This window comes from Nematostella vectensis, chromosome 1, assembly GCF_932526225.1.
Source record: "Nematostella vectensis chromosome 1, jaNemVect1.1, whole genome shotgun sequence".
In the NCBI taxonomy this organism is placed as follows: domain Eukaryota; kingdom Metazoa; phylum Cnidaria; class Anthozoa; order Actiniaria; family Edwardsiidae; genus Nematostella; species Nematostella vectensis.
This window is the reverse complement of record NC_064034.1, coordinates 11,367,187-11,393,073: the sequence shown is the minus strand read 5'-3', so window position 1 is coordinate 11,393,073 and position 25,887 is coordinate 11,367,187. Positions and strand designations below refer to the sequence as shown.

Sequence of the window (25,887 nt, the reverse complement as noted above, 5' to 3'; positions counted from 1 at the left end):
TAAAAAAAAGGCCACAGAAGATGAAAACAGCTTTTCTTGCCAATCATGTCTCTTTTCTAGTGGGTGTTTAACAGATTATAGGGCAAATAATTAAATATCTAAAAACTCAGTTGTTTTGGCTGCACCTTTTAGGTACGACCACTTCGTATATATATAGCATACCAATACAATACAATAAAACGAGTTATTGAGTTCAACGAAAGACATAGCAAAATGCTCAGACTCTACCCTCTATCTATCTAGAATCAAAACCCTGTAGGGAAAAAAGTCCTCAGGGAGAGAAGTTTCCTACAAAATCATTTGTTTTTCAAACAACCTTAAACACAACCTTTACTATCAACAGCTAAAGGTTTGCATGCACAAATAAATAAAAATGTTGTTCAGTAACAACAGCTTTGGCATTTAAGTTATGTAAATCAGTTTGAGACCAATCATCCACTATACAAAAACCAATCTTTAATATGATTCAGTTATTCAGTTTAGCACTAAATACAAACAATACGAAATATCTTAGGGAGTATTGAGAGTCAGTCAATTATTAGTATAAAGAGGGGGTCCAATTTTATTTTACGGATTCTTTTTTAAAAGGAGCCCTCTCTAAATACTAAATACTGGAAACAGGAGATGTGCCCCACGGGAGCCATGCACTATAAAAGCTTTCTAGTGGTTTTGAATATTTCACGCACGAATTTCAAAGGCAGCAAAACAACTTAAGAGAAAAGGTTCCCTTAGCTTTAAGGTGGTACAGACCTCAAAAATTTTAACAATTTGAAACCAATATACATTTATTCTACATGGGATGAAGAATGGAATACCACATTTGTATTTCATTAGCGTTGCTATGGTTACAGATAATAAGGGCAACGCCCAATTTTAGGATACGGTACTAAAAACGTAATATCTCCACTCCATTTCATTTAAAAATGTTCAAACTTGCAGACAATGTTGTTAAATAGTATATCTACAAAAATGAACTACAATCACTTCAAATATTTCCCCCAAAAAATCTAGTCTAGATCAGAACTTTCGTCTGTGACATTGACCAGCATCTAAAATCTAATTTTTAGATGACATATTACACTAAACAGCTTGTTTGTAGTTCATTTTGTGCATTGATATTCCATATACATGCCCTGAAAAAATCAAGCCAATCCATCAAATTGCTTTTCTTTAATCATCGCTAGCGTTTTGGTGATACACGGAAATTTAACATTTTGAAAAATAGCTGACTAAAGATAAAGTATTGTTATTCACAAGGTTTTAGTCCATTATTAAGCCATTTGGAGACTTAAAATGCTCCAGCAGCATAAGCTGGGCCTTCCTTTTGCTTTTTCTTGTCATCCTTATTCTTTTTTCTTCCCCTGAGCACCTTTACCTGCTTTTTAGTGCTCTCCTGAGCTTTGTGCTCCGAAACCCGAACACGGGTAATGTCCTGTAGCAAACAGCCTGCCTCAGTATATTTGCCTGGGGGATATTTAGGGCAGTTAACAGCTTTGGAATAGAGCTTGCCCCCATATTAAATGTAGAACTGCATCATAAAGTCCCAGTTCAAGTATGTCTCTCCCTACGTATACTTCCTTGGGGACCCTCTGCCAGGGCGAGGGACGCCTGATCTTAAATATCCGTGACCGGCCCATCCGCCAGCAAAACCGTTGAAGGACTCGTTCTGGTTCTGGGCCTTCCCATGGAGACACTTCTCCAGTAATGAGTCAGAACTAAGCCTAGTAAACACAGGTTTGCATTTTTCAATTATTTCCCTTGGGAGTCCAGCACCATGCTTGTATGTATTTCTGTGGCTAGCCTTGTCCCGCTGATAGTTACACCAGCGTGTAGAGCCTTCTGGGCACCGGTCATGTGCTTGGTGCTTCTCATTAGAAGCACAGTGAAAAAAGCTAGCAAGCACTGCCTTCTTCATTCCTTCCAAATTTCCAACATTGGACCGAACTGCAATGTCATAATAGTTTTGAAGTCTATCAATTTGATGGTCTGTAAGCTTGCCCTGACCCCCAAGGCCAGGGTTTTCTCGCTTCAGCTTACGTAGTGCAGAGCCAACACGCTTCTGTACGTGGCCTATGCACTCCTTTTTTTCAGCTGTTATGCCCATGTCCTCGTAAACATTCTCGACCCTTGCGAATCCTTTTGAGTCTCTATCTCCATAATACTCGGTGTAGCGAAGGTAACGCGTTTCTGTTGATCTCTTGAAAATGCGCTCAACACCTTCTGGTTCCATGGCAGGAGCCGAGCCTTTAAAGTTGGCCTTGCAGTTGACATGGTCAACTTTCCATTGCTGGTACTCTGGACTTGCTTTGTCCAAATGCTCATGTAGCTGGCATTGCTTACATGATACCGTCAAAGCCTCAACATCAAGAACCTTGCCAGTATCAATAGAAATGGCTGATACACAGCCATTTAGGGAAGAGTAGCCTCTCCTTTGCCACGTGCTATCAAAAGAAGCACCACAGTTAGTAGGCTCTTGGGATTCAGGATCTCCCTTTAATTCTTTAAGTTCCTGGGATGCTTCGCTCATGCTCTCTTCTGCCATTGTTTTGACATGTTTGAGAATAACACGAGCATTCTTTCCATATGCTTTCTCGGTCGTTGGAGGTGGCATGTTCATGATTTGGCACAACTTTTTGGCACCAGCATGCCCCTTTCCTAGGGTTCTCATCGCATAGACTAATCGCCGGTTAACCTCAAAGCTTTTTCCTTGCATCTTTGATGTATAAGTTACAAAGTTCCAGTCACAGTTCTTACATAGTAAGGTCAGGTCAGGCTGAATGCATAACCTTTTCTTTTGTAATCGTTCTCAGATAAACGCAAGGAGGCGAATTTGCCACACTCTCCACATCTTGAATGCTTGAATATGCCCGCTAAAACCTCCATATCCATCAGGCGATATCCGGTCATTCCTTGGGAAGCAGATTCTGCAAAAGACTGAGCTTTTTCCTCGGTTTTGCTGGTAATCTTGTGGAGTTTTTTTAAGAAAGCCGATTGTCGCAACGTGGTCGATTGCTGGCTCTTCGACACAGTTATTTTGCCCACTCTTTGCTTGTTTGGAAGAAGCACAACAAGTCAATAAACACTGCTACTAATAAAGTGTTAGAAAAAAAGCTCAGTGACGCTGCCTCACGCTTGAGGGAATTCTATGGAGAAAGAGAAGATGCCGTACTTGATGCTGCTGTGTCGTTTGATGGCACATGGAGTAAGCGGGGGTTCACTGCCAATTTTGGAGTAGGGATTGTTATCTCAGCTGATACTGGAGAGGTATTGGACTATGAAGTCATGTCCAAGACATGCGAGCAGTGCAAAGCAGCCAATAAGATAAAGGGGAGAAATCCTGACTGCGATGGCTCTAGTCCTTCAATGGAAAAAGAGTCTGCTAAGATTATTTGGGGGGAGATCAGAGGAGAAACACGGACTGCGCTATATCGACATGGTCTGCGATGGAGATAGTAAGTGCTATGCAGAGGTGTGGGACACTTATGGAGTATGTAATACATGCAATAAATATGAAAACATGGACAAGAATTCAGCAGAGCATAAAAAATGGCTGGAATCAAGTGCCCACAAAGAATGGGTGTCGAAGCATGACAGTGGAGAGGCAGAGTGCAGTCGGGTAAACAAACTTGACTGCATAGGCCATGTGCAAAAAAGAATGGGGAAAAATCTAATTTCCCTGCAAAGTAAAAAGAAGCTGTCTGATGGGAAGCCAGTTGGTGGAAAAGCTGGGCGGCTAACCAGGCCTACCATAGACAAGATACAGAAATATTATGGCAATGCAATCCGGGCATGTATCAATAAGAAAGCAAAGAAGGAAAAGGATGTCGACAAGGCAATTATAAAAATGCAGACTGCAATAAAAGCAGTGCTGCATCACAGCGTAAAAACTGAGGACAATAACACAAGGCACCTGTTCTGTCCTCAAGGCAAAGATTCCTGGTGTGCCTTCCAGAGGGACAAGGATTCATTTGTGGATAAACCTCACCATTTGGATCCTATTTTCCTGGAGTTTTTGACTCCGTTATTCGATAAACTTTCCAAAAAGAAACTAGTTAAGAGGTGTCTACCTGGATTATCTCAGAACGCCAATGAGTCAGTGAACTCATTGGTATGGAACAGATGCCCAAAGCACAGATATAGGGGCTTCACAAGTGTGCAGACAGCTGCGGGGTCTTCAGCGCTGCAGTTCAATGTCGGTGCTAGTGGCCGGCATGACATCATGTCTGAGCTAGAAATCGATTGTGGCAGGCACACTAAAAAAGGAAGTGACAGGAAAAATAAGAAAAGGGTACAAGAAGCAGACAAAAGAGGGAAACAGTGATTCCAAGGAAGCCAGGCATAAAATAAGGCAGGCAAAACTCAGGGAAGAAGATAGACTTAAGCTCCCAGTAAACCTATTGCCAGAGAATCTTCTCTTCTTTTGCCTTTTGCAAGAAACTTTAGGCATATTTGTATGAGTTTGAATAGAATTTAGGTTTGATCGTGATTTATAAGCGAAAATATGGCTGGAGTTGAGAAAGTGTGGCTGATTCATCCGGAATATCGCAAGATGCTGGGATAATTAGACTTCGGATAAACTTCGGGTTGTCGTTACGAAGCGCTAGCTTAGAATCACTGATAAAAAAGAAAATACCTAATAATTGTTGTAGTAGCTACATGTACGAAAACCACCGACAATAGCCTGATTAAACAAGTATTAAATATAAGTGTAAGCGATGTAGTTCCCTTGGGATCCACCGTGGCTATTTACACCTCTTTTTGGCTATAAAATCCCTGGTTTCTGTTATTTATTATCCATTCGCTGTAGTTGTACGCGCCGGGTGTTACACTTTCAACAGCCCACCTTACTCCCCACAGCGAGAAAAAAACGCACACCCTTTCACTGGGCTACCCGCTCTCAACTGCCTCGGGTCGACTTGACTCCCATAACTAAGTTCTTATGGCATTATTGGTGGGTGGCCCTAGTGAGAATATAAAAATAATGCTACGACTTCACAACCACCACAGGACAAAGATGATGCTAGAAAACTAACATTTTTTTAAATAGGATGTACAGACAGAGCTAGTCTGAGAATCACAGCGCATGCGCATTGATGACGTCAGCTTAGAATAATCCAGAAGAGTCTGGGCGAGCGTTGTCTTCAAAGAGCAAAGTTAAAGCCGCATTGTCGCGACAGTGCTGAATAACGTATGCGCATGCGCGTGCTCTGGCGAAAACAAGTACAATCGTAGTGTTAAAACATTCGAGAAAAGGTACGAAAGGCTGACTTCAGTCGCCGATTTGACTAACTGTACAGCATTGAAACCATACTGTACAAAAGATGACAGATTTGTGTGATAATGAGAGAGTCCTAAAGAAAATTATAGCCTTAGGTTTGGTCTAGTTTTCTTAGAATTCCCCAAAATGTGACAGTTGGCCGGTAAAAAGCCGCCATTTCAAAACAAAAAGGCTGGTTTAATCGCGCGGTACTGGAACTAGTCTTGCGTTTTTCAGCACTGGCCATTGTCACCATTTTACTTCCGGTCGATTACGTAGCAATCTCCGATGATTTTTAACGGAAAACGCGAAAAATATTTCAAAATATTGAAAGCAATGTGTTTATTGGAATTTTCTTTGAGGATGTGATTGATAATTTAGAGCGGATGGCCTGTTTAATATCTCGGATTTTAATAGATTCTTTTGTCTTTTAACGGTTGAGGTTTCCGTCGGACCTCCGGAAGTAAACTGGTGACAATGCGGCTTTAATTTTAATTAACATCGAGGTATTTTTTTTTTTCAGGAGAATTCATGAGCAGTTCGTAAATTTAGGTAAAACTAAATTGTCCTCCGGTTAAAACAAGAACTTCTTCAGACGTTAAAAATACAGGGTAGCGATGTGACAAAAAAATCCATTTACTGATTTAAAAAATATATATATGAGAATAAAAATCGTAAAATTTTACCCTCGGAATCACCTAGTGAAATAGTAAAGACTGTCCGCATAACTTATCACTACCGACAATAAATTTGACGTTCCAGTTCAAAAGTTTATCAGAACCATATGCTTAGGGCAACCTTACATTTACAGCTTTTACCTTTAAGAAGTTAAATTTCCAAAAGAAAATAAAAAAAATTCTGTCGCACCTAACAAAGTGTGTGTCATATTTTTTTTATTATCAGTTTTAATTATTTTCTTTACAATTTACATATAAATGCTACCGTTGCATTTCTGGTTAAGGCATTATACATAGTATAAATTAGCTTGTGTATCAAAATAAGAGGGACAACCCCAGATCATATGAAGATAAATACAATAAACCAGGATCTCTCCTTCACAAATGCTTTTCACTTCGATAAAATGAAAAATAACCCGCCAAAGCAGAGCGATGCATTATAAGTAGATTGAGGTTGCCCCTTGTTCAAAATCTTTTCAAGTACTGTTTTGTTTGCCAGGCTTACTGCAAAACAAAAATAGATACGAAAATAGCTTTTTTTAGTATTTTGCTGTTATTTTGTCGAAATAACGATCTTAATTTAAAGTTCTGTTCACCTGAGTTGAACACGTGAGATAACGACAACACCAGGATATTAACAAAATGTCTAAAGCCCGAAAGGCCATGTTTGTTCGCAAAGTAAGCGAACAAAAGTTGATAGGAAGCAACATTTCTCTCTTTTTAAAAAAAAAATATGTATAAACATTAGCACGTGTCCTGGTTCCCCACCAGAAGTCTACACCCACCTAAAATCTTACTAGTGGAGCCCTTTGCTAGTTGGGCACATATCTTACTTACTAGTAGGGATGAAGTCCTTCTTTTGAGACAAACATACCCTTGCCTTTCCCTGACCTTTCAGAAATAGCAGAATGGTAAAGGCCTCCCTGGCTCCCTCCTACTTAGGGCTCGTTTTTTACTCGTGATTCCGGAATGAGAATGATTAGAATAGAAAAAGCGCGCGTTCGTATATACTTCGTTCCCATTTCGAAATGCAATGAAGGCCATTCCACCAATTCTGCTACCTGTAGTAGAATGACTTGAATGCCATTCTGAACATTCTCTACCAACCATTCCCATTCCAGAATGATAGGAAAAAACGCGCCCTTAAGCTTAACGAAGATTAATCTTAGTCTCTTGCTATGCCCACTGTGGGGCAGGTCCTACTCTTGGATGCAACCCCTACCTACCTAACCCCTTACAGCAGGGCAGGTACATTTTTGGCCTAGAAACAACATTTCACGATCCAACTATACCACAATTCACCTATACCATTGCCTACCTGCTTGAATTCGTAATAGCAGCAGTCGTTTTTCTGGTCTTCGCTTTTAGGCCACATATCATCTATATCATCATCTATACTACTGGGAATGGAGACCCTTTGTGGGGAAAACTATACCTTTGATAACGCTTTACTATTATAGGCCACATCATATTTACTACTGGGAATGGAGACCCTCTGTAGGGAAAACTATACCTTTGCCTACGCTTTACTATTAGGCCACATCATCTTTACTAATGGGAATGGAGACCCTTTGTGGGGAAAACTATACCTTTGCCTACGCTTTACTGTTAGGCCACATCATATTTACTACTGGGAATGGAAACCCTCTGTATGGAAAAGTTTGCCTACCCTCGGGCCTCTTGTCTCGTATCTCATATCTCGTCTTCGCTAGTAGGGTCGGGCCTCTTGTCTCGTATCTCATATCTCGTCTTCGCTAGTAGGGTCGGGCCTCTTGTCTCGTATCTCATATCTCGTCTTCGCTAGTAGGGTCGGGCCTCTTGTCTCGTATCTCATATCTCGTCTTCGCTAGTAGGGTCGGGCCTCTTTTCTCGTATCTCATATCTCGTCTTCGCTAGTAGGGTCGGGCCTCTTGTCTCGTATCTCATATCTCGTCTTCGCTAGTAGGGTCGGGCCTCTTGTCTCGTATCTCATATCTCGTCTTCGCTAGTAGGGTCGGGCCTCTTGTCTCGTATCTCATATCTCGTCTTCGCTAGTAGGGTCGGGCCTCTTGTCTCGTATCTCATATCTCGTCTTCGCAATAGGGTCGGGCCTCTTGTCTCGTATCTCATATCTCGTCTTCGCTAGTAGGGTCGGAGTCCTCGTCGTCAGAGTGGCTGTAACCTCGGTAATCCTCGTCGAGGTGGATCTGCTCTCCCTTATGCATGGCTTCCTCCACCTGTAGCCGGGATAGCACCGTGCCGTATGTGGTGCACCTTAGTCGCTTAGGAGGGAGACCGCAGTGCTCGAATAGAACAGGAATCTCCTGATTGCATTCAAAGCAATTGGCAAGAAAAATGTCAGCTATATGACTATAATAAGATCATTGACTACTCTAGATACGAGATGCGTGATGAAGATTGAAATGTCTTATTTTTTTCATTGATTAATTTAGGCTTTGGAAATTTAAAATACGTAATGATTCGAATAAGCGCCGCTTTATTCGGGTCTTTCGGGGGGGGGGGCTTATTTCATTTGCACTCATATGAAAATATAGTTTGAAGGGATAATAAGTAGACCCGTGTTGTATGTGAGCTAAATAAAATGATTTTTTTAGAGGGAGGGGGCGCTTATTGGTGAGAGGCTGTTATTCCAAATTTAGTGGTCAAGGGGGGAGGGCGTGCTTATTTAAATAATTACGTATTTTATAGCAGCGATTAAAATAGATTAAGTGATTACTTAGCTACATATTATGTGCATTGGTTTCAGTATTTTTACTCGGATAACTCAAACCTCGCTAACTCGAACTCTTTTTTCACAAACCCAACTTCTTGGGGGAAAAGGGGGAAATGCAAATAAAAACTCCCGATGACTATTTTTTCTTCATTGCAAACACTACGTTGCAAAGCTTAAAACCTATTGTTAAAAACGAGACAAACTAAAATTGAGCAAGTAAATATCACTCCTAAATATGGAGAGCAATTCCTTATATGGAAACACAAAGGCTTGATTGTCACCTTGGTGATGGGGAGGAGGGTTTTGAGTTGATACTCGTGAAGCGAGTCGCTCATGCGATGAGACAGCCATTCACAGATCCGCATCACCATGCTAGTGTACCATTTCTGGGGGGAACAGATAAATAAAAGAAAGCTTTCACAAAACACTTCACCGCATCACCATGTTAGTGTACCATTTCTGAGGGAAGCAAATAAAACAAAGAAAACTTTTTAAAAACACTTCACCGCATCACCATGCTAGTATACCATTTCTAAGGGAAGCAAATAAACAAGAAAACTTTCAAAATACACTTCACCGCATCACCATGCTAGTGTACCATTTCTGAGGGAAGCAAATAAAACAAATAAAACTTTTTGAAAACACTTCACCGCATTACGGTGCTAGTGTACAATTTCTGGGGGAAGCAAATAAAACAAGAAAACTTTTTGATAACACTTCACCGCATCACCATGCTAGTATACCATTTCTGAGGGAAGCAAATAAAACAAATAAAACTTTTTGAAAACACTTCACCGCATTACCATGCTAGTGTACAATTTCTGAAGGAAGCAAAGAAAACAAGAAAACTTTTTGATAACACTTCACCGCATCACCATGCTAGTATACCATTTCTAAGAGAAGCAAATAAAACAAAGAAAGCTTTCACAAAGCACTTCACCGCATCACCAAGCTAGTGAACCATTTCTCAGTGAAAGAAAATAAAAAAAGAAAGCGTTCACAAAACACTTTACCGAGTCACAATGAGAGTGTACCATTTCTGAGGGAAACAAAACAAAGACAGCTTTCACAATACACTTTCGCGCATCACCATGCTAGTGATCCATTTCTGATTCAATACAAGAAGAGCCCAGAGCCCAGTTTAAAACTTGCCAATTGGACCATCCCCGGACTAGAAATTCGTATCAGAATAAAAAAGAATCAGGTGCGCAACAATTCGTAGATGCTGTACCTTAACAATATACTTTTTCAACCTCTCTTCACTCAGCTCCTTCATAACACGGCTGAGGTTCGTCTTGACAAATCGCGTAAAGTTCAATTCCATTTCATTGCCTGGATTCTACGAAAACAAAACCAACGATTTAAAATACATAAAAATATAGGTTTTTCTATACTACTGACATTTGAGAGAGTTACTCTTTACTACTGACGTGTGTGAGAGAGTTACCTTAAGTGCAAACACAGATGAGAGAAGCGATCCATGGTCATACCGGGCCAGCTTGTGCAAGAGCGCGTTAAGAACTGAATTCAGCTGGGAAGAATATACAGTACTAAGTGGAAATTATAAGAATATATGACCAGTAAAAGCTATTATTAAAAGGAATGTTTATATTTATTTTACAGTAGAATTCTAGCAACCAAAACCGTTCCAACCTACCTTTTCCGCGATACGTTCCGCCACATCCTTCTGAGATCCTGTCAGAACTTCATATACATCGGAGTGGTAGCGGTGCTGAGGGAGATTTGTGACCATGGAATAAGATACTTCTCATTATCTATTATTTTATTCTTTTACTTTTCCCACATTCTGAATTAATGACCATCAGCTGGCCCCGGTTTGACTTATTAATAATAATCTTTTGATTTATCAAAAACACTTTTGAGGCTTGAGCATCTCACATCGAGCGAATGGAGATGTATTAAAAATAGTAATTTGGGAATAGCGCGCAGGCTTTCATGTGTTCACCTGTCGCGTCATAAACCATTTGACTGCACACAGCAAGGGAATTGATTGGTCACGGTGGTATGATTGACTACGCTATATTCCCAGACAAGAAATGTCGGAAATGGATTTGAATTATCGGCGGTCGCGCAAAACCACCCCTTTACATTGTGAGCAATGGGTTTAAAATACGGGATCTCGGTCATGTGTGTCTCATCCGAAAGACTGATAACCAAAAGACATGAAACAGAAGAAAACCTGTATGTGGGTTGAGCTTGTTTCACTTGTCCTTATCCGCTTATTTACCTGTTCACTCTCACTCTCCTCTCGGGCACAAAGGATCTGCGACTAAAAAATATATATAAATCATGATTATTTCGTTTGCCGCGGAATAGGGATGATAAGGCCTACTCTTTAAAACACGTCCCTCGCTGGAAAAGAGGGTGACGCCCCTCCATAACCCGACCGCGTACCTGTTTCTTGGCCTGTGTGATGACGTTCATCATGACGAAGACAGTGCTGGGAATGACGTAATCGGTGGAGAACTTGGTGGTGCTTAGCCACTTATCCAGTCGTTCCTTGGTCCTACAACATGAACAATTGAGGCATTGCACCGAGGCGGGACACAACAACAGTCTTTAGTGAATCTAGTTAACACATAGATCTCATTTTTGCAAATATAATCCACGGATGACTCTAAGCGTGTCATAATCCTGAAAGTGTTCAGCCTGACTGTTTTAGGCAATTTAGTCCTTATGTGAAAAAAAAAATTATCTAAACAAAAAAAAATAAAAATAAAGTGGTTAAACAGGAACAAATAAAAATTTAGGTTTCAATTTTAGAATTTAAAGCTGGTGTGATGTATATGGCGTTCAGCGTTGTTTCGGCTTTTTTGGTAAATTCATGCATCGTCATCTGAATGGAGTGGTATTGTTATTTGTCCAGAGAACTCTATGTTCTACGCAACTAAATTCTGCTCGTCGGCCATAACTGCCTACATGGACTTCAGTAATGGAGTTATTCTAATGCGTTCTGATATCTACGAACCTCTTAATGCAGCTCTCGACCATATCTGCTGACATGAGCTTCAGTCTCTTAATCAGATGGGCCTCCATCACCTCATCCGGCCAATTAAGATCTGAAATAAACTGCTGCAGTGCACCAAGCTTCCAAAACAACTCCTCGGATGAGTTGCAGCCCTCTCTGAGAAAAACAAAGGAACGAGTCAAAAGTGGCGAGCTATAGAACTCTGTCAAAGAGGGGCCAAAACAAAGTAATGATTGCATTTTACAAATTTCGTTGAAAGGAATATAACATAATAATCCCTGCCCCTGAATTTTGGTCCCTCCCACATTGCCGACGTAGCAATTCTTTCAGTTTCTAACAGCCCTGGCAAAATCAGTTTCCATAAATTACGATGAGTAAGTAGGACATGTGTTCTTTCGAAAAATAGTGTAGTATTTGTACAGGGCTTACGACAGTAGTATAGAGGGGTCTGTTTGAGATTAATTTCAAGTGGTGCTCACCCGACCGCTATCCAAGTCTCCTTGGCGAAATCCTTGTGGACCGACTGGGCGATGGAGGACTCCATGAGGTCAATGTACCGGATAACCAGCGGAGCGAAAGTCTCGCGCAGATGAAGGTGAAACTTGCCGCGCTGTAAGGAGGCTGAAATAGGCAGAACATACTAACTGAGTACAGGGAGGCTGTAAAGGCTAATTTACACGCACCGTGCTGAATCGATTTATGCAAGCTCATTTGCCTGCTGTACAACTATTTCTGTTGTCGGGTCCGATGTTTTTCTTCGCAACTCAGACAATCGGCCCAACAAAGCCTGGATAGAGTAAAGCACACAAAATGGGTACAGGGACGTTTCTAACTCTTTTATATGCAGCCGTGTCCAATGTCCAGTCTTCTTTGAGTTGGACACTGTAAGGGTTATTTTGTTCGTCGGTTTCCGCTCTAAAACATGCATGGTACAAAATATCATTTGATCGAACTCACGTTCGTTGCTGAGGTAATCGTTGAGAAGCTGAAATAACTGGAAGCTGTCCCAGGTGTCTGGAAGTTGGACAGCCAGCGCCGCATCCATATCCACAGAGAACAGCGACCAGAAGATCTCTTGATGTTCCGCCATCAGGTCTGCAACCCAGGCTAACGCCTGTACAGGAATAACTCAATAATTAAGGGGTCATCCTACCCCTGATGCATCACGTGCTCACGTTTTCAACCCCAGCTAGCACCTGTACAGGAATAACTATATAATTAAGGGGTCACCCTACCCCTGATGCATCACGTGCTCACGTTTTCAACCCCAGCTAACGCCTGTACGGGAATCACGAGATACATAAGGGATACTTAAGTCACTCTACCCAAGATGCATTAGATCCACAACCCAAGCTAACGCGGAAAACGTACGCACGTGTGAAGGATCAAAGCAAAAGCTTCCTCCCGAAAATGTGGGAATTAGCCGTTAAAATGGTGCCAAGGCTGGTTCGATATTGATGGTGCTGAACTAGTCTTACGTTTTTCACCATGCTCGAAAGAAGACTTATTGTATACAATTTTGAAAGGATTATCATTGAATGTACTGTTGTCAGAATATCTGGGACGAGGCTGTAAAGGTGTCTCTATATCTGAATACTGTGCTTATATCTTGGCGTTGAGAGCCTACCTCGGCATGGTGCTCCTCGTTTTGTTGAAGCAGGTCGATGCAAAGTTCCGCCAAGTGCATTATGTCATCTAGTCTCTTGTCTGGTGGTGCGTCCTCTTTGCTGCCCTCTACAAAATGTGCTCAGTGAATCGTGACGAAAAAGTAATCATCGTTCAAATTTCTCCTCTTTATATATTGAGCGTCTCATTAGGTCCTTGAACTTGAAGACAGGATTTCTAAAGCTTTAAAAACACAAACTTGGTCCATCTGTTTGCCTCTTATTGGGTCATTGGTGGCTGTTCGAGAAAGTTCGAGAAAGTTTCTATTTTCATTGGCTGTTGCGATATTTTGGATTGAATTTGGTATACAGGGTGTTTCAATAGTTCGTGGACATTTTGCAATTTGTTATAACTTCAGTTCTGAGGGTCCGACCAACAAAATTTTAGGAAAATAAATACATTAATGTAGCAAGCTACCAAATGAATGTCAATAGTTTGCGTGTCCTACTTTTGCTTTGATGACGTTCTTAAGAAGCTGTGGCATGGAGTGAGAAAGTTCACTCAAAGTAGACAATGACACATTTCGCCAGGCTTTCTTTAATCGGGATTTCAGTGAGGTCATTGTCTTGGGCTGAGAATCACGGTAGGTTTCTTCCTCGATAATGCTCTACAAGTTCTCAATTGGGTTGTGGTCAGGTGGGATAGCCGGCCATTCTGCTTTTTCAATTAAAGCAGGAAGGTTTTTTTTGCACCAGTCCTGACTTGCCTTAGCGGTATGAGCTGGTGCTGCATCTTGCATGAATACCATTGACCGTTTATTTGAAAACAGCTTTCTCTTCGTAAGGTTATCAGAATTGGATTTCCTTGTAAAAAAGGTTCAACTTCTTTTTCCAGTATTCTCTTTGTGTAGTATTCTGAATTTACTGTGCAAACCCTGGGGTAGAAAGTGTAGTAAAGGTAGCCACGACAGGTCATGCCACACCAGACTATCCACTTTGCACTTCCTTTGACTTGACGAGACGGGGGAACGTCGGTCTCTTGAGACCCCCAAACAACATCGTTTTTTTATTTGGGGAGATGAAACGAGTACTTAGGGTACTCGTCAGTAAATAGAAAGTCGTCCCATTCAGTACCGGACCGAGACTTGTACTTGCGTGCGAACTTCAAACGGGATTTTCGTTGCCGGGCGCTCAATAATGGCTTTTTTTTTTGCCGCTTGAAAGGTTTCACCCCCTTCCTGGTCATGTATCTCCAGACGGTCGGCGAAGACACTAAGAGAGCTTTTCTCTTGAGATTTTTGCTTATTGTTCTGGATGAATATCCTCTCTTGTACTTGGCCTTTTCGATGACGCTTTTTGCAGCTTGGTTGAGCACTTTCGGCCTTCTACTTCTTGGCTTGTCGGCAAAATTTCGTCAAACTCGAGTCCACTTTGAAACCCTTGCTTCTTCCTAAAATTGTTGCCGTTGGCATACAAAATTGCTGCTTGTGCTCTTATTTGAACATTGTTCAGGCGTTCCTCTGTCATATTTGAATCCATTTTCCTAGCCTATATTGCGGACAGCCTATACCCAAAAATGGCGGGAAAACGTAATGACGCGCGACCAAATCTTTTTTCGCCTTTTGGTGGGAATTTGAATTTTTGTGTAATCTCAGCGAATAAGAGCATCTTGAAAGTGTCCACGGACTTTTGAAACAACCTTTATATAGTATAAAATATTAATATTTCGAAATTTCTTTACCTAATTTATTTTACAATATTGAACAATAACAAGGATGTGGCCGACTAGAACTCTTTTTTCTTACACTAATACCTTCTATCTGCGCATAAGCAGAGACGCGTGTGTAGTTGACAAGTGCAGCTTTCTGCAAACACTTCCTTATCTCGTTACGGAACTCTTCTGGCGGCACTGGCGTTGATATGTCCTTCATCATAACCTGGGAATACCAAGTGTCACACACATGTGCAAAGCACTATCCTCATTGGCTGATTTAGGCGAGTAACTGTAATCAAGTTTTTAAATTTATCTTTTTTTCAAACGTAATCAATAGCAAAGAAGTGGCAATGCAGAGCGAGATTCTCTGACAACTCTCCTTCATGGGCGCGTAGCTAGGGATGGCCGTCTAACCTCTTTTAGCCAAAAAGCCGGTCATTTGTTATCAGATAATCACAAAATCTCATTGGGTATGATATTTTCTAAGCTGCCCTCCCCCCAGCTATTCGCCCGTCTTCCCTCAGATAACAAAAAGTGTTAACAAATCTTGAGTCCAGTTCTATCACTTACGCGTTCAAATAAGGACAACGTCGCCTTCAACGCTCCTTCAGGCCGACCGAATGGAAAACAATACCTAATAAACAATAACGTTCAAATTGCAATGAAATGGTTTTGAACGCATAATGAAACTAATACCTAAAGGCTAACAAAAAGCTAACCCTTTAACTAAACTCCTCCCATTTTCTCTCTTTTTTTATGTTCTGTGTACCTGTTCGTCTTGCTCGTCCTGTGTTTGTTATTTCTGAAATTATTGTTGCTATAATTGTAACTATTATTTAAGCTAAACCCGCCTAGATTAGCCTGTTCTATTAGTGGGTGAGCACATAAAAGAAAAAAATAATGTATTTATGTTGAATAAAGTTGAAGTTGAAGTTGTAACATAAGAAATAGTAGAGCTAACAAAAGCAACTCACCCACAAGTAAAGAAAAATAAATAAATAAAAGTAAATAAAAATAAGAATTGAAATCGATCATTTCTGATTTTCAGGAGTTAAACCAACAAAACTTCAAGTTCAAGGTTTTGACTTTAAGTTATCCGAATAAAATTTTGATTTGACTGAAAACTAGGTCCAATTTCAAGGTAGATACCGAACTCAGTTCAATTTGGCAGGGAATTCAAGTGGTATGCGAGCTCAAGTTAGCGGGAGGCCTACTGTATCTCCTCTTGTCACTGATCCTTCCCGATGACATACTAACCTGAAGTGAGTAATCTGATGCGCCAATAGATTCCACAGACGATCCTTGATCTCCTCAAATTTATTTTTCTCGTCAACGGTGATCGTACCAATACCATCGGGCCTGAACCAATAAGCATACCATAAAAGCTCTATTAAGCCCCCATCTCTTTATAGCTTCCCTCTCTATATACTAAGTCCCCTGAGTCCACCTTGTTTGGCTAAAAAGAGTATGGTTCTGACATCCGCATTTGAGTGACACTATCAAATAGCTCTATCTCACCTGTTGCTATAGACAGGATTGTCATTATCAGATCTCTCACCTGTTGCCATGGACGTGTGATGCGCAGAAGGCAAAGCTGTAGTGCAGTAAGGTGGGATCTATCATAATCCCTGTCTCTGCTCGATCCAGCAGGTCACTCAGGTAATACAAGTGACGATGGCAGCCACGAACTCCGTAGCGCGCACAGTACTCATCTAGCACAAACACTTGGCCAGGAGAGAACCACCCCTAACATGAAAAAAATAATTACTGAACCAGCTGCATATAATGTAGTATGATTATTATAATCCACATGATGGGGATATGAACATCACAAGAATAAGCCATGCATAACACATATTGTGATTAGAAATAATTGAAATACTGTAGCAAATAGCCAGGAGGGAATCCCGGCCTAACATAAAGGATGATAATTGAACTATAACATATAGGATTATTAGTATACTTCAGGCGCATTTCCAGGATTAGCCAAGTGGGTGTGCAGTCATAGGTATCATATGGGAAAAGCATAGAATTTGAAGATTTAATAAGAAATGACCCACTTTTTGGCCGCCAAGGGATGGTACCCCCTGTGTACACGCCTGTACTTAAAATAGCAGAAAGGGAGGATGAAATCTTGTCTGGGGGAAGAAGGTGGACGAGCACTATGTGAGCTTATCTCATTAAGCAATTTCTCTCAAGCCTTACAATAAAAGGCATATTGTTCAGTAATGAGATTTGATATTTTGAGCTTACTAAGCAGGAATAGGAATCACTAAGTCTATGATCCAAGGTCCTCCTTTGCAGCTGCTCAAAAAGATAGTGATGGTCGAACTTGGACGGGTCTGCCTGGATCAGGTCATCAAACCCGTGCTTCTTAGCACGGTCAGCCGCTACAAGAAAAAAAAATTACATGACTAAATCCCTCTCTAAATAATGATATTGAAAGCCACAGCAATAGGGATACTGGCATGCAAGTCCTTACAACATCAACAGGGATGGTGGCCCAGAGTGCTGTGTCTTACCTCCTTGTACTCTGGAGAGCGTGCTGCTACTCTCCAATGCTGTCGCTACCATAGACAGCTTGGGTGCCACTGGTTTGTGTGATTGACCAGTGGCCATGTAGAGTTTATTCACCCATACAGTACGTTCAAGCTCTTCATCTGTAGCAAATATCATCTGGTCGCCCTCCTTGACAGCTTTGAAGAAGAATCTTCCACCTTTGAATTCCTCACCTGTACATAAGCAATTTGGCATTGGTAACTAGCAGTTCACACATGTGCCATTTCCGCCCATGCCAATTAGAGAAAAATTGCAAGCATAAGAATAAAAATAAATAATAATATATATCCAGAGTATGAAGCTTTCTCCACCTTAATAATTATAATACCTTAAGTCTCATATTTCATAAATACAACATTGCGATTATGCTTTATATAATTTGATTCTGACTTAATGAATATGAACTTGAATGCATTTAAACATAAAACTCTTAATGCAGCTGAATCTAAAATTTCAATAATGTGTTAATATGATTCATTCCCCTGATTACAGAGATAATTGCTGCAAGCAGCCACCAACCCTCAATCTTTTCACAGTAGTCTACTGTATAGCCGTCAAGCTGCATCATGTCTGAGGGCTCAGATTTCTTCTCCATATATGAGCACATAGCAAATGTGTACTGGCTCACCTGAAAGATACAACACTGTCATTGTAATTTTACCATCAAAACAGGTAACCTCAGGAATTCTTCATTGGTCTTAAAAAACACACAAGTCACTGAGCTATGATTTTTCTTCTCTTTTATCAAACATTGATAGTTTGGATTTATTTCAATCATCAGTATAAATAGTTTAAGATTCTTAGACTTTTGTGTTTTTTTTTTGTCCCGAAATTAGAACAAGAGTAACACCCCAGACATCTAACCGATGGTGTTGACCCTTTGAAACAGTTATTGTCTTATTTATAAACAAAAATTTTATAACAAATATAAGATGCAGAATTTGTTAGTGACAGTTTCATAATCACAACTCTACAGTACCTGTACAAGCACAAAAAATCGCTTCTTCCATTTCTTCCAAAGGGTTTTGCCATGAGCAAACAACATGCTGAAAGTCACATAAAACATAAAGTATCAGACTACCACCAACAAGAAAGGTTTTCCAACAACCACTCGAGTAGTCCATGGCCAAGATTAATTCTTCTGGACAAAGATTTGGATAACACTTCATACATAAAAAATCACAAAGAAAACGTGTATTTTGGTGCCTTTGGGAGAATTCAAAATAAAATTTAACAGCTTGCAATAAATACTTTTTTTTAAATATAAAGCACTACACATGATATAGCATATTCATATCTGAATCAACATTCTGTTTGAGTTTTTCTTACTCATTTCTACTCTTACCCTGACTTTTTCAGGTTTAGGGGTTTATCCATTTTGACTGCAACTTTCAGCTCAAGTTTACCGCCTGTCCAGCCCTTAGGAGCAGTAAGCGCATGCCACTCAAACACATCAGACCCTCCAGGAACAGGCTTGATGATCAGCTAGAAAAAGTATTTGTTCCATTATTGTACTTGACACTTATCACTTATCAGTAACTAAGTGTTCATGGAGACATGTGTGGTGGTCTTCGTGACAACATCAATATATAAATATTATTAAGAATTACTGTGCAATAATTTAACAAGGTTTTAGCAATGCTGCCTTCATTGTCTGTCTGACTGAAGTGAGCTGGCACTGGTAGCTCGTCCATGTGGTTGATGATATCTATCCATCCTGTGGCATCTGAAGTGGTTTCCTAGTCTACACCTTGTCTTGTTGTTGAATACATAATCCTGGCACCAAACAGCCTCAATCTCGACATGGGACTTCCCTTTGTCTGAACATCTACAGATCATTTAACGTATGCACAAGCGTGCCCATTGGAAAAGCTGTTCAGTTAGATCACTTGTCACTAGGCAGCATTGCCAAAACGCTGGTGAGTTATCACTCGCTAATGATCACTAACTGATTAATTCGTTAGTATATTTAACAGGGACAAAGACAGCTGTGATATGGTGTGACCTGGAGTAAACAAGACACATATGTCATCACTGAATCACAGGTTTGAACACCCACTCTGAGCTTAGGACATGTCTTACTTTTCAAAAACCTTTGTGATATACGCCAGCTTATGAAGTTATAAACTACTTTCCTCTTCTACCCCTATCACCCCAGTCAGTAAATTCAAAAATTCAGCAGTTTTCTAAATTAAAGTTATAAGAGTCCATAGGATATCAAGTCTCACTTACTCTTCCAAGCTCTTTGTCGTCAAGGGCCATAATCCCTAAGTTCTCTGCGAATAGTTTGATTTTGATGATAGGTCGGGCGTGGCATGTTGTGAAGTCACCTTGCGTGTCCCATCTTTGATACAAAAGGAGGAGGAAGTGTGTTACTACTGTGGAACTGGTACAAATGAGCTGTGCGTCTAATTAAAAACATCCAATACCAAGTTCTTTTTGTTGGAACAGGGGAAAACAAATCACAATACAATATATATTTTTCAAAATATTTGGCAGGCCCCCAGAGCTCTGCCCCTGCCATGCTTGAAGTTGGATTTTCTGTACTGTCAGTAGTAATGTTAAAAAATCATTTAAGGCCTTACACTGGTTTTCCTGCTTCTGCTTGACCTGTTTGTAATTTCTCTCCTCCTTCGACCTACAAACAAAAATTACCCTGCTCAGAGACAATAATAGCATTAGAAGCAAACGGTCCTTTAAAAGCATGCCACATGTAATCAATACACAAACAAAAACATTACAACAATAATACCTACCTCCATAGTACAGTAAACAATTTTCTTTGCTGGTAGTTGTTTGAGACCTCGAGCTTCAGAAACAACAACCTATTGGAAATAAGATTGCGAAAAATTCAACCTATTTCTAAACTCATTACAATAGGGAAATCATTCTAGAAGAAAAAGAGATATAATCTAAATAGGTACAATAGTGCAATAGAAAACCAATTAACACCATTTACAAGTCAGAAAAACAGAAGTAATGTCAATTCAATTTAATAAAAAGTAAGGATATTGTTTTCAGCAGTTTATTGTCAGGAGGATCTTCAGGTGATAGTGCTAAATTACCTCAATAGTAAATGACAAGACAATGTCGGACTTGGAAAGGGTTGGATCTGTATCATCAGGGACATCCACAACAGAGATGGAATTCTGCACCCTGTACAAGGACATCAAAGACAATTATGCACCATACACATGTACATTAAAGACAATTATGCACACTACACATGTACATTAAAGACAATTATGCATCCTTCACATGTACACCGTTCACATGTACATCAAATACAATTACGCACCCTACACAGGTACATCAAAGACAATTATGCACCCTGTACAATGACATTAAAGACAATTATGCACCCTGTACAATGACATTAAAGACAATTATGCACCCTGTACAATGACATCAAAGACAATTATGCACACTACACAAGTACATCAAATACAATGTGCCTTACACATAAGTACATCAAAGACAATTATGCACACTACACAATGACATCATAGACAATTATGCACCCTACACATGTACATCAAAGACAATTACGCACAATGTACAATGACATAAAAGACAATTATGCACACTACACATGTACATCAAAGACAATTATGCACCCTACACAAGTACATCAAATATAATGTGCCCTACACATAAGTACATCAAAGACAATTATGCACACTACACATGTACATCAAAGACAATTATGCACCCTACACATGTACATCAAAGACAATTATGCACACTACACATGTACATCAAAGACAATTATGCACCCTACACATGTACATCAAAGACAATTATGCACCCTACACATGTACATCAAAGACAATTAAGCACACTACACATGTACATCAAAGACAATTATGCACCCTACACAAGTACGTCAAAGACAATTATGCACATTCTACAAGTACATCAAATACAATTATGCACCCTGCACATGTACAGAAGAACATCAAAGACAATTATGCACCCTACACATGTACATCAAAGACAATTCTGCACCCTGTACAAGGACATCAAAGACAATTATGCACCATACACATGTACATTAAAGACAATTATGCACACTACACATGTACATTAAAGACAATTATGCATCCTTCACATGTACACCCTTCACATGTACATCAAATACAATTACGCACCCTACACAGGTACATCAAAGACAATTATGCACCCTGTACAATGACATTAAAGACAATTATGCACCCTGTACAATGACATTAAAGACAATTATGCACCCTGTACAATGACATCAAAGACAATTATGCACACTACACAAGTACATCAAATACAATGTGCCTTACACATAAGTACATCAAAGACAATTATGCACACTACACAATGACATCATAGACAATTATGCACCCTACACATGTACATCAAAGACAATTACGCACCATGTACAATGACATAAAAGACAATTATGCACACTACACAAGTACATCAAATACAATGTGCCCTACACATAAGTACATCAAAGACAATTATGCACCCTGTACAATGACATCAAAGACAATTATGCACACTACACATGTACATCAAATACAATTACGCACCCTACACATGTACATCAAAGACAATTATGCACCCTACACATGTACATCAAAGACAATTATGCACCCTACACATGTACATCAAAGACAATTATGCACACTACACATGTACATCAAAGACAATTATGCACCCTACACATGTACATCAAAGACAATTTTGCACCCTACACATGTACATCAAAGACAATTATGCACACTACACAATGACATCATAGACAATTATGCACCCTACACATGTACATCAAAGACAATTACGCACCATGTACAATGACATAAAAGACAATTATGCACCCTGCACATGTACAGAAGAACATCAAAGACAATTATGCACCCTACACATGTACATCAAAGACAATTATGCACCCTGTACATGTACATCAAATACAATTATGCAAACTAAACAAGTACATCAAATACAATTATGCACACTAAACAAGTACATCAAATACAATTATGCACACTAAACAAGTACATCAAATACAATTATGCACCCTACACATGTACATCAAAGACAATTATGCACCCTACACATGTACATCAAAGACAATTATGCACCCTACACATGTACATCAAAGACAATTATGCACCCTACACATGTACATCAAAGACAATTATGCACACTACACATATACATCAAATACAATTACACACTCTACACAAGTACATCAAAGACAATTATGCACCCTACACATGTACATCAAAGACATGCACCCTACACATGTACATCAAAGACAATTATGCACCCTACACATGTACATCAAAGACAATTATGCACACTACACATATACATCAAATACAATTACACACTCTACACAAGTACATCAAAGAAAATTAGGCACCCTGCATGAATATATCAAAGAAAATTATGCACCCTGCACAAATACATCACAGACAATTATGCACCCTGCACAAGTACATCAAATACAATTATGCACACTACACAAGTACATCAAAGACAATTATGCACATTCTACAAGTACATCAAATACAATTATGCACCCTGCACATGTACAGAAGAACATCAAAAACAATTATGCACACTACATAAGTACATCAAATACAATGTGCCCTACACATTAGTACAGGGAAGACAATTATGCACCTTACACATGTACATCGAGGACAATTATGCACCTTGCCCATGTACATCAAATACATCAAAGACAATTACACACCCTGCACAAGTACTTAAGAACATTAAAAACAATTATGCACCCTATACAAATACATTCAGACAGTTATGCAGTTATTAAAAAAAAAAGCTTTAGTTCTTATTAAGACGGTATTCATGTTTCAAATTAAGTTTCACCTGCTGGGCAATGACACTTTAAACAATATGTAAGATTTTTATTTTATTTAAATTTTGTATTATAAAGTAGTATTATTTTCTTCAGTAGTAAACCTTGCAAAAACAAATACTTACTTCTTAAGTCTGTATAGGGAATACTTGGACTCGGAGGAGCCTTTAGCAACAGGCAGGCTCTCTAGGGCACCCATCAGCTGGTTAATCTCTGCCTGTTGCTCCTCTACATACAAGGCTTCCATGTCTTTGATCAAGAAGGGTGGAAGGCGCTGCAAAAAGCAAAGAAATTCAAGAATCAATAGAAAATGTCATATCAGTAAATCAATCATTTGTGGGGTAGATCAAGGATCTCTCAAAGGAAATACCATTATTTAGGGAAGGACAAAAAAAAACATATGGCAGGAGACTAGAAAAGCCCTAGCAAATAAGGATAATAAGATATTTTTATATAGTCTTTGTTTATGAAAATAGTGTTGCATTGTTTCTGAGCAGGCTATGCAAGGATGTAAACATTAACAAATAAAAGAACATATGTCACCGTAGCTGTATAAAAAACCAAGATTTGTCACCTTTCTCTGCTCTGGAATGTTTGTCATCTTTCTCTGCAGTTCTCGTCTAATACAAGCCGCCTGCTCATCTGCATTGTCCAGCTGAAAAAAAATTTCATCATGATCTAATTCTGGTAATGCACTTGGAAATTATTGTATTTGGTGTGCTGTGTTAAACCAAATAATTATCAGGATTACACGACCAAAATCACCTAATTCCCATTTTTAATTACAGAGAGCAGGTTGGGATTTAGCAATGTGACCTGCTTGGGCATATTTTATGTAAAAAGCAAATGCTTGGGGAAATATTTAGTTTTTATATTGACAGGTGAAGTAAGTGACCACTTGATGTTCATCTGTACTTGGTTAAGGTTTCAAGCATGGCCTATTCAGGCCTAAATTTAGCCTTAGTTAATTGCAAATTTAATCATTTTTTTTTTCAATTATGATGAACATGAAATGAAATAAAGCAGGTCACAATAGATTTGCTATGTGTAGAAATATTGACATTTAGGATGGTTGGAAGTATTCCTTTTAATTTGAATTTACAATTATCATCTCAATGTAATTTCAATTTAAGGAAAATACTTTTTAAGGAAATTTAATTTATAATAGTGATATTTCTATCCATTAATATTACAATTATAAACTACAACTTTAAATACAGTCACAAGTAGGTTTAAAGCACTGTTACTTTTCTTATTTTACAGATTTTTTAAAACACTTGAACCAGTCTTGTTAACATTGTCGAAAGTTTTTATTCTATTGAAACAAAACACTCCAGGCGATATGGACTAATGCCCACGCGACCGTACTTCTAAAACATTCCGAGTACAAAACGCTATCATTTAAGAATCGACGGGTGATCAACCTTTAGTATGTATACTTAACGTCCAATTAGATTAGTGTTTATGCTTTATTGTTGACAATATGTAGTAATGCACAGATCAATGCCTACCTGACAAGCATTGTAGAGAATTTGGTGTTCATATTTCTTGATTCCAAGAATTGTTTGGAACATTTCGTAGAGTTGCTCTTTTGATAAGATCAATTCGGATGCGGCCGAGGCAGCAATTCTAGAGGTCCCTTTCCTAGGGTCATCCTCCCCGCGATAGATCGCATCAAATTTTGCCATCCATGCACTGAGCACCGTCTCCTTGCTCAACCCGTGAATTTCTGGAAGACTTCGAACTCTTTTTTCAATAATACTCTTAAAAACTTCACGAAAATCATTTGCAGAACAGCCTCCACTGACAACAAGTTTCAAGACTCTTTCGCTGCAGATAAATATATCATAGTATGCTCGAACAGCGTTATAAAATGCTTCGTCGGATGCGATTTTCGTGTTTCCATTCAAGAAAGCCTTGAACCTCTCCTTGATGGTATGTAGCTGTTGCTTGCTAACTTTAGCTTGCCTTCTCGCCATATCGGTCGGCTGTTTCGCGTTAAATGGGTAAGCAATGCAACGCAGGACAAATACGTAAAGCTGTAGAACCTCTTTGCGCTCTTCCTCTTCCTGAAACTCTTGCAACTCTGTAGCAATTGATCGAAGGGAGAGCGTAGGGCTGATATTTGGGGTAAAGTTGAGCCCTGACGCGAAAGAGCCGTGTGGACTGCCATTTGGCGATGGACCTCCATACTGATAAAGGGAGCTTTGATCTCCTTGAAATATAGTCAAAAGCTCGTTTGATACTTCTTCTTGGACCTCATCCTCTGATTCCTCTTCAGAAGAAGGGTCCAGCATTGTCAAGAAGCTCACAAGTTGGAAACTTGCTCTGAATCGAAAGTTGTTGCTTGCTCTTTTCCTTCTGTTTTGCCCCTCTTTGGTATGTTCTTACGTGGGCACACGCTGACCGAATAGCCCGTGGGCGGGCAAATGTTTGAATGTACATTTCCGCACGTTCAAGCCCGTTCAAGTGTTTTTTTTTTTTTCTTACTCGATAAATGCATTGCTTAATATC

At 39.6% G+C, this 25,887-nt stretch overlaps 2 protein-coding genes across 3 annotated transcripts; both read right to left on the bottom strand.

Moving 5' to 3' along the window:
- Nucleotides 1–434: 434 nt before the first annotated feature.
- LOC116601166 lies at nucleotides 435–2,715 on the bottom strand. Its single transcript, XM_032361850.2, has one exon. It carries the CDS (start codon nucleotides 2,711–2,713, stop codon nucleotides 1,565–1,567), a length of 1,149 nt encoding a protein of 382 aa, XP_032217741.1. The 5' UTR covers nucleotides 2,714–2,715; the 3' UTR covers nucleotides 435–1,564.
- A 3,418-nt stretch (nucleotides 2,716–6,133) lies between these two features.
- Nucleotides 6,134–25,791, bottom strand: LOC5517466 (calcium-dependent secretion activator 1). 2 transcript variants are annotated; one of them, XM_032361858.2, is made up of 27 exons: nucleotides 24,885–25,791; nucleotides 23,948–24,028; nucleotides 23,499–23,647; nucleotides 20,579–20,669; nucleotides 20,270–20,338; nucleotides 20,099–20,151; nucleotides 19,746–19,857; nucleotides 18,859–18,998; nucleotides 18,493–18,559; nucleotides 18,033–18,141; nucleotides 17,477–17,686; nucleotides 17,208–17,344; nucleotides 16,513–16,700; nucleotides 16,212–16,313; nucleotides 15,525–15,588; nucleotides 15,054–15,177; nucleotides 13,264–13,370; nucleotides 12,594–12,750; nucleotides 12,116–12,257; nucleotides 11,637–11,792; nucleotides 11,063–11,174; nucleotides 10,896–10,937; nucleotides 10,305–10,379; nucleotides 10,095–10,178; nucleotides 9,879–9,986; nucleotides 8,929–9,033; nucleotides 6,134–8,237 (listed from the first exon to the last, which is right to left on the bottom strand). In XM_032361858.2, exons 1-27 carry the CDS (start codon nucleotides 25,668–25,670, stop codon nucleotides 8,040–8,042), a joined length of 3,768 nt encoding a protein of 1,255 aa, XP_032217749.1. In that variant the 5' UTR covers nucleotides 25,671–25,791; the 3' UTR covers nucleotides 6,134–8,039. The 2 variants fall into 2 exon arrangements, with proteins under 2 accessions (XP_032217749.1, XP_032217751.1); XM_032361860.2 differs by lacking the exons at nucleotides 6,134–8,237; nucleotides 8,929–9,033 and adding an exon at nucleotides 9,206–9,250.
- Between the last annotated feature and the right edge of the window lie 96 nt (nucleotides 25,792–25,887).

Excerpts from the sequence above, each read along its gene's own strand:
- LOC116601166 (XM_032361850.2), bottom strand. The coding sequence starts at position 2,713 with ATGCAAGGAAAAAGCTTTGAGGTTAACCGGCGATTAGTCTATGCGATG.
- LOC5517466 (XM_032361858.2), bottom strand. The coding sequence starts at position 25,670 with ATGCTGGACCCTTCTTCTGAAGAGGAATCAGAGGATGAGGTCCAAGAA. Across the intron at positions 12,258-12,593 it reads CGATTACCTCAGCAACGAAC|CCTCCTTACAGCGCGGCAAG; the intron begins GTGAGTTCGATC and ends TGCCTATTTCAG. Across the intron at positions 9,034-9,878 it reads TGAAAAAGTATATTGTTAAG|AAATGGTACACTAGCATGGT; the intron begins GTACAGCATCTA and ends TGTTCCCCCCAG.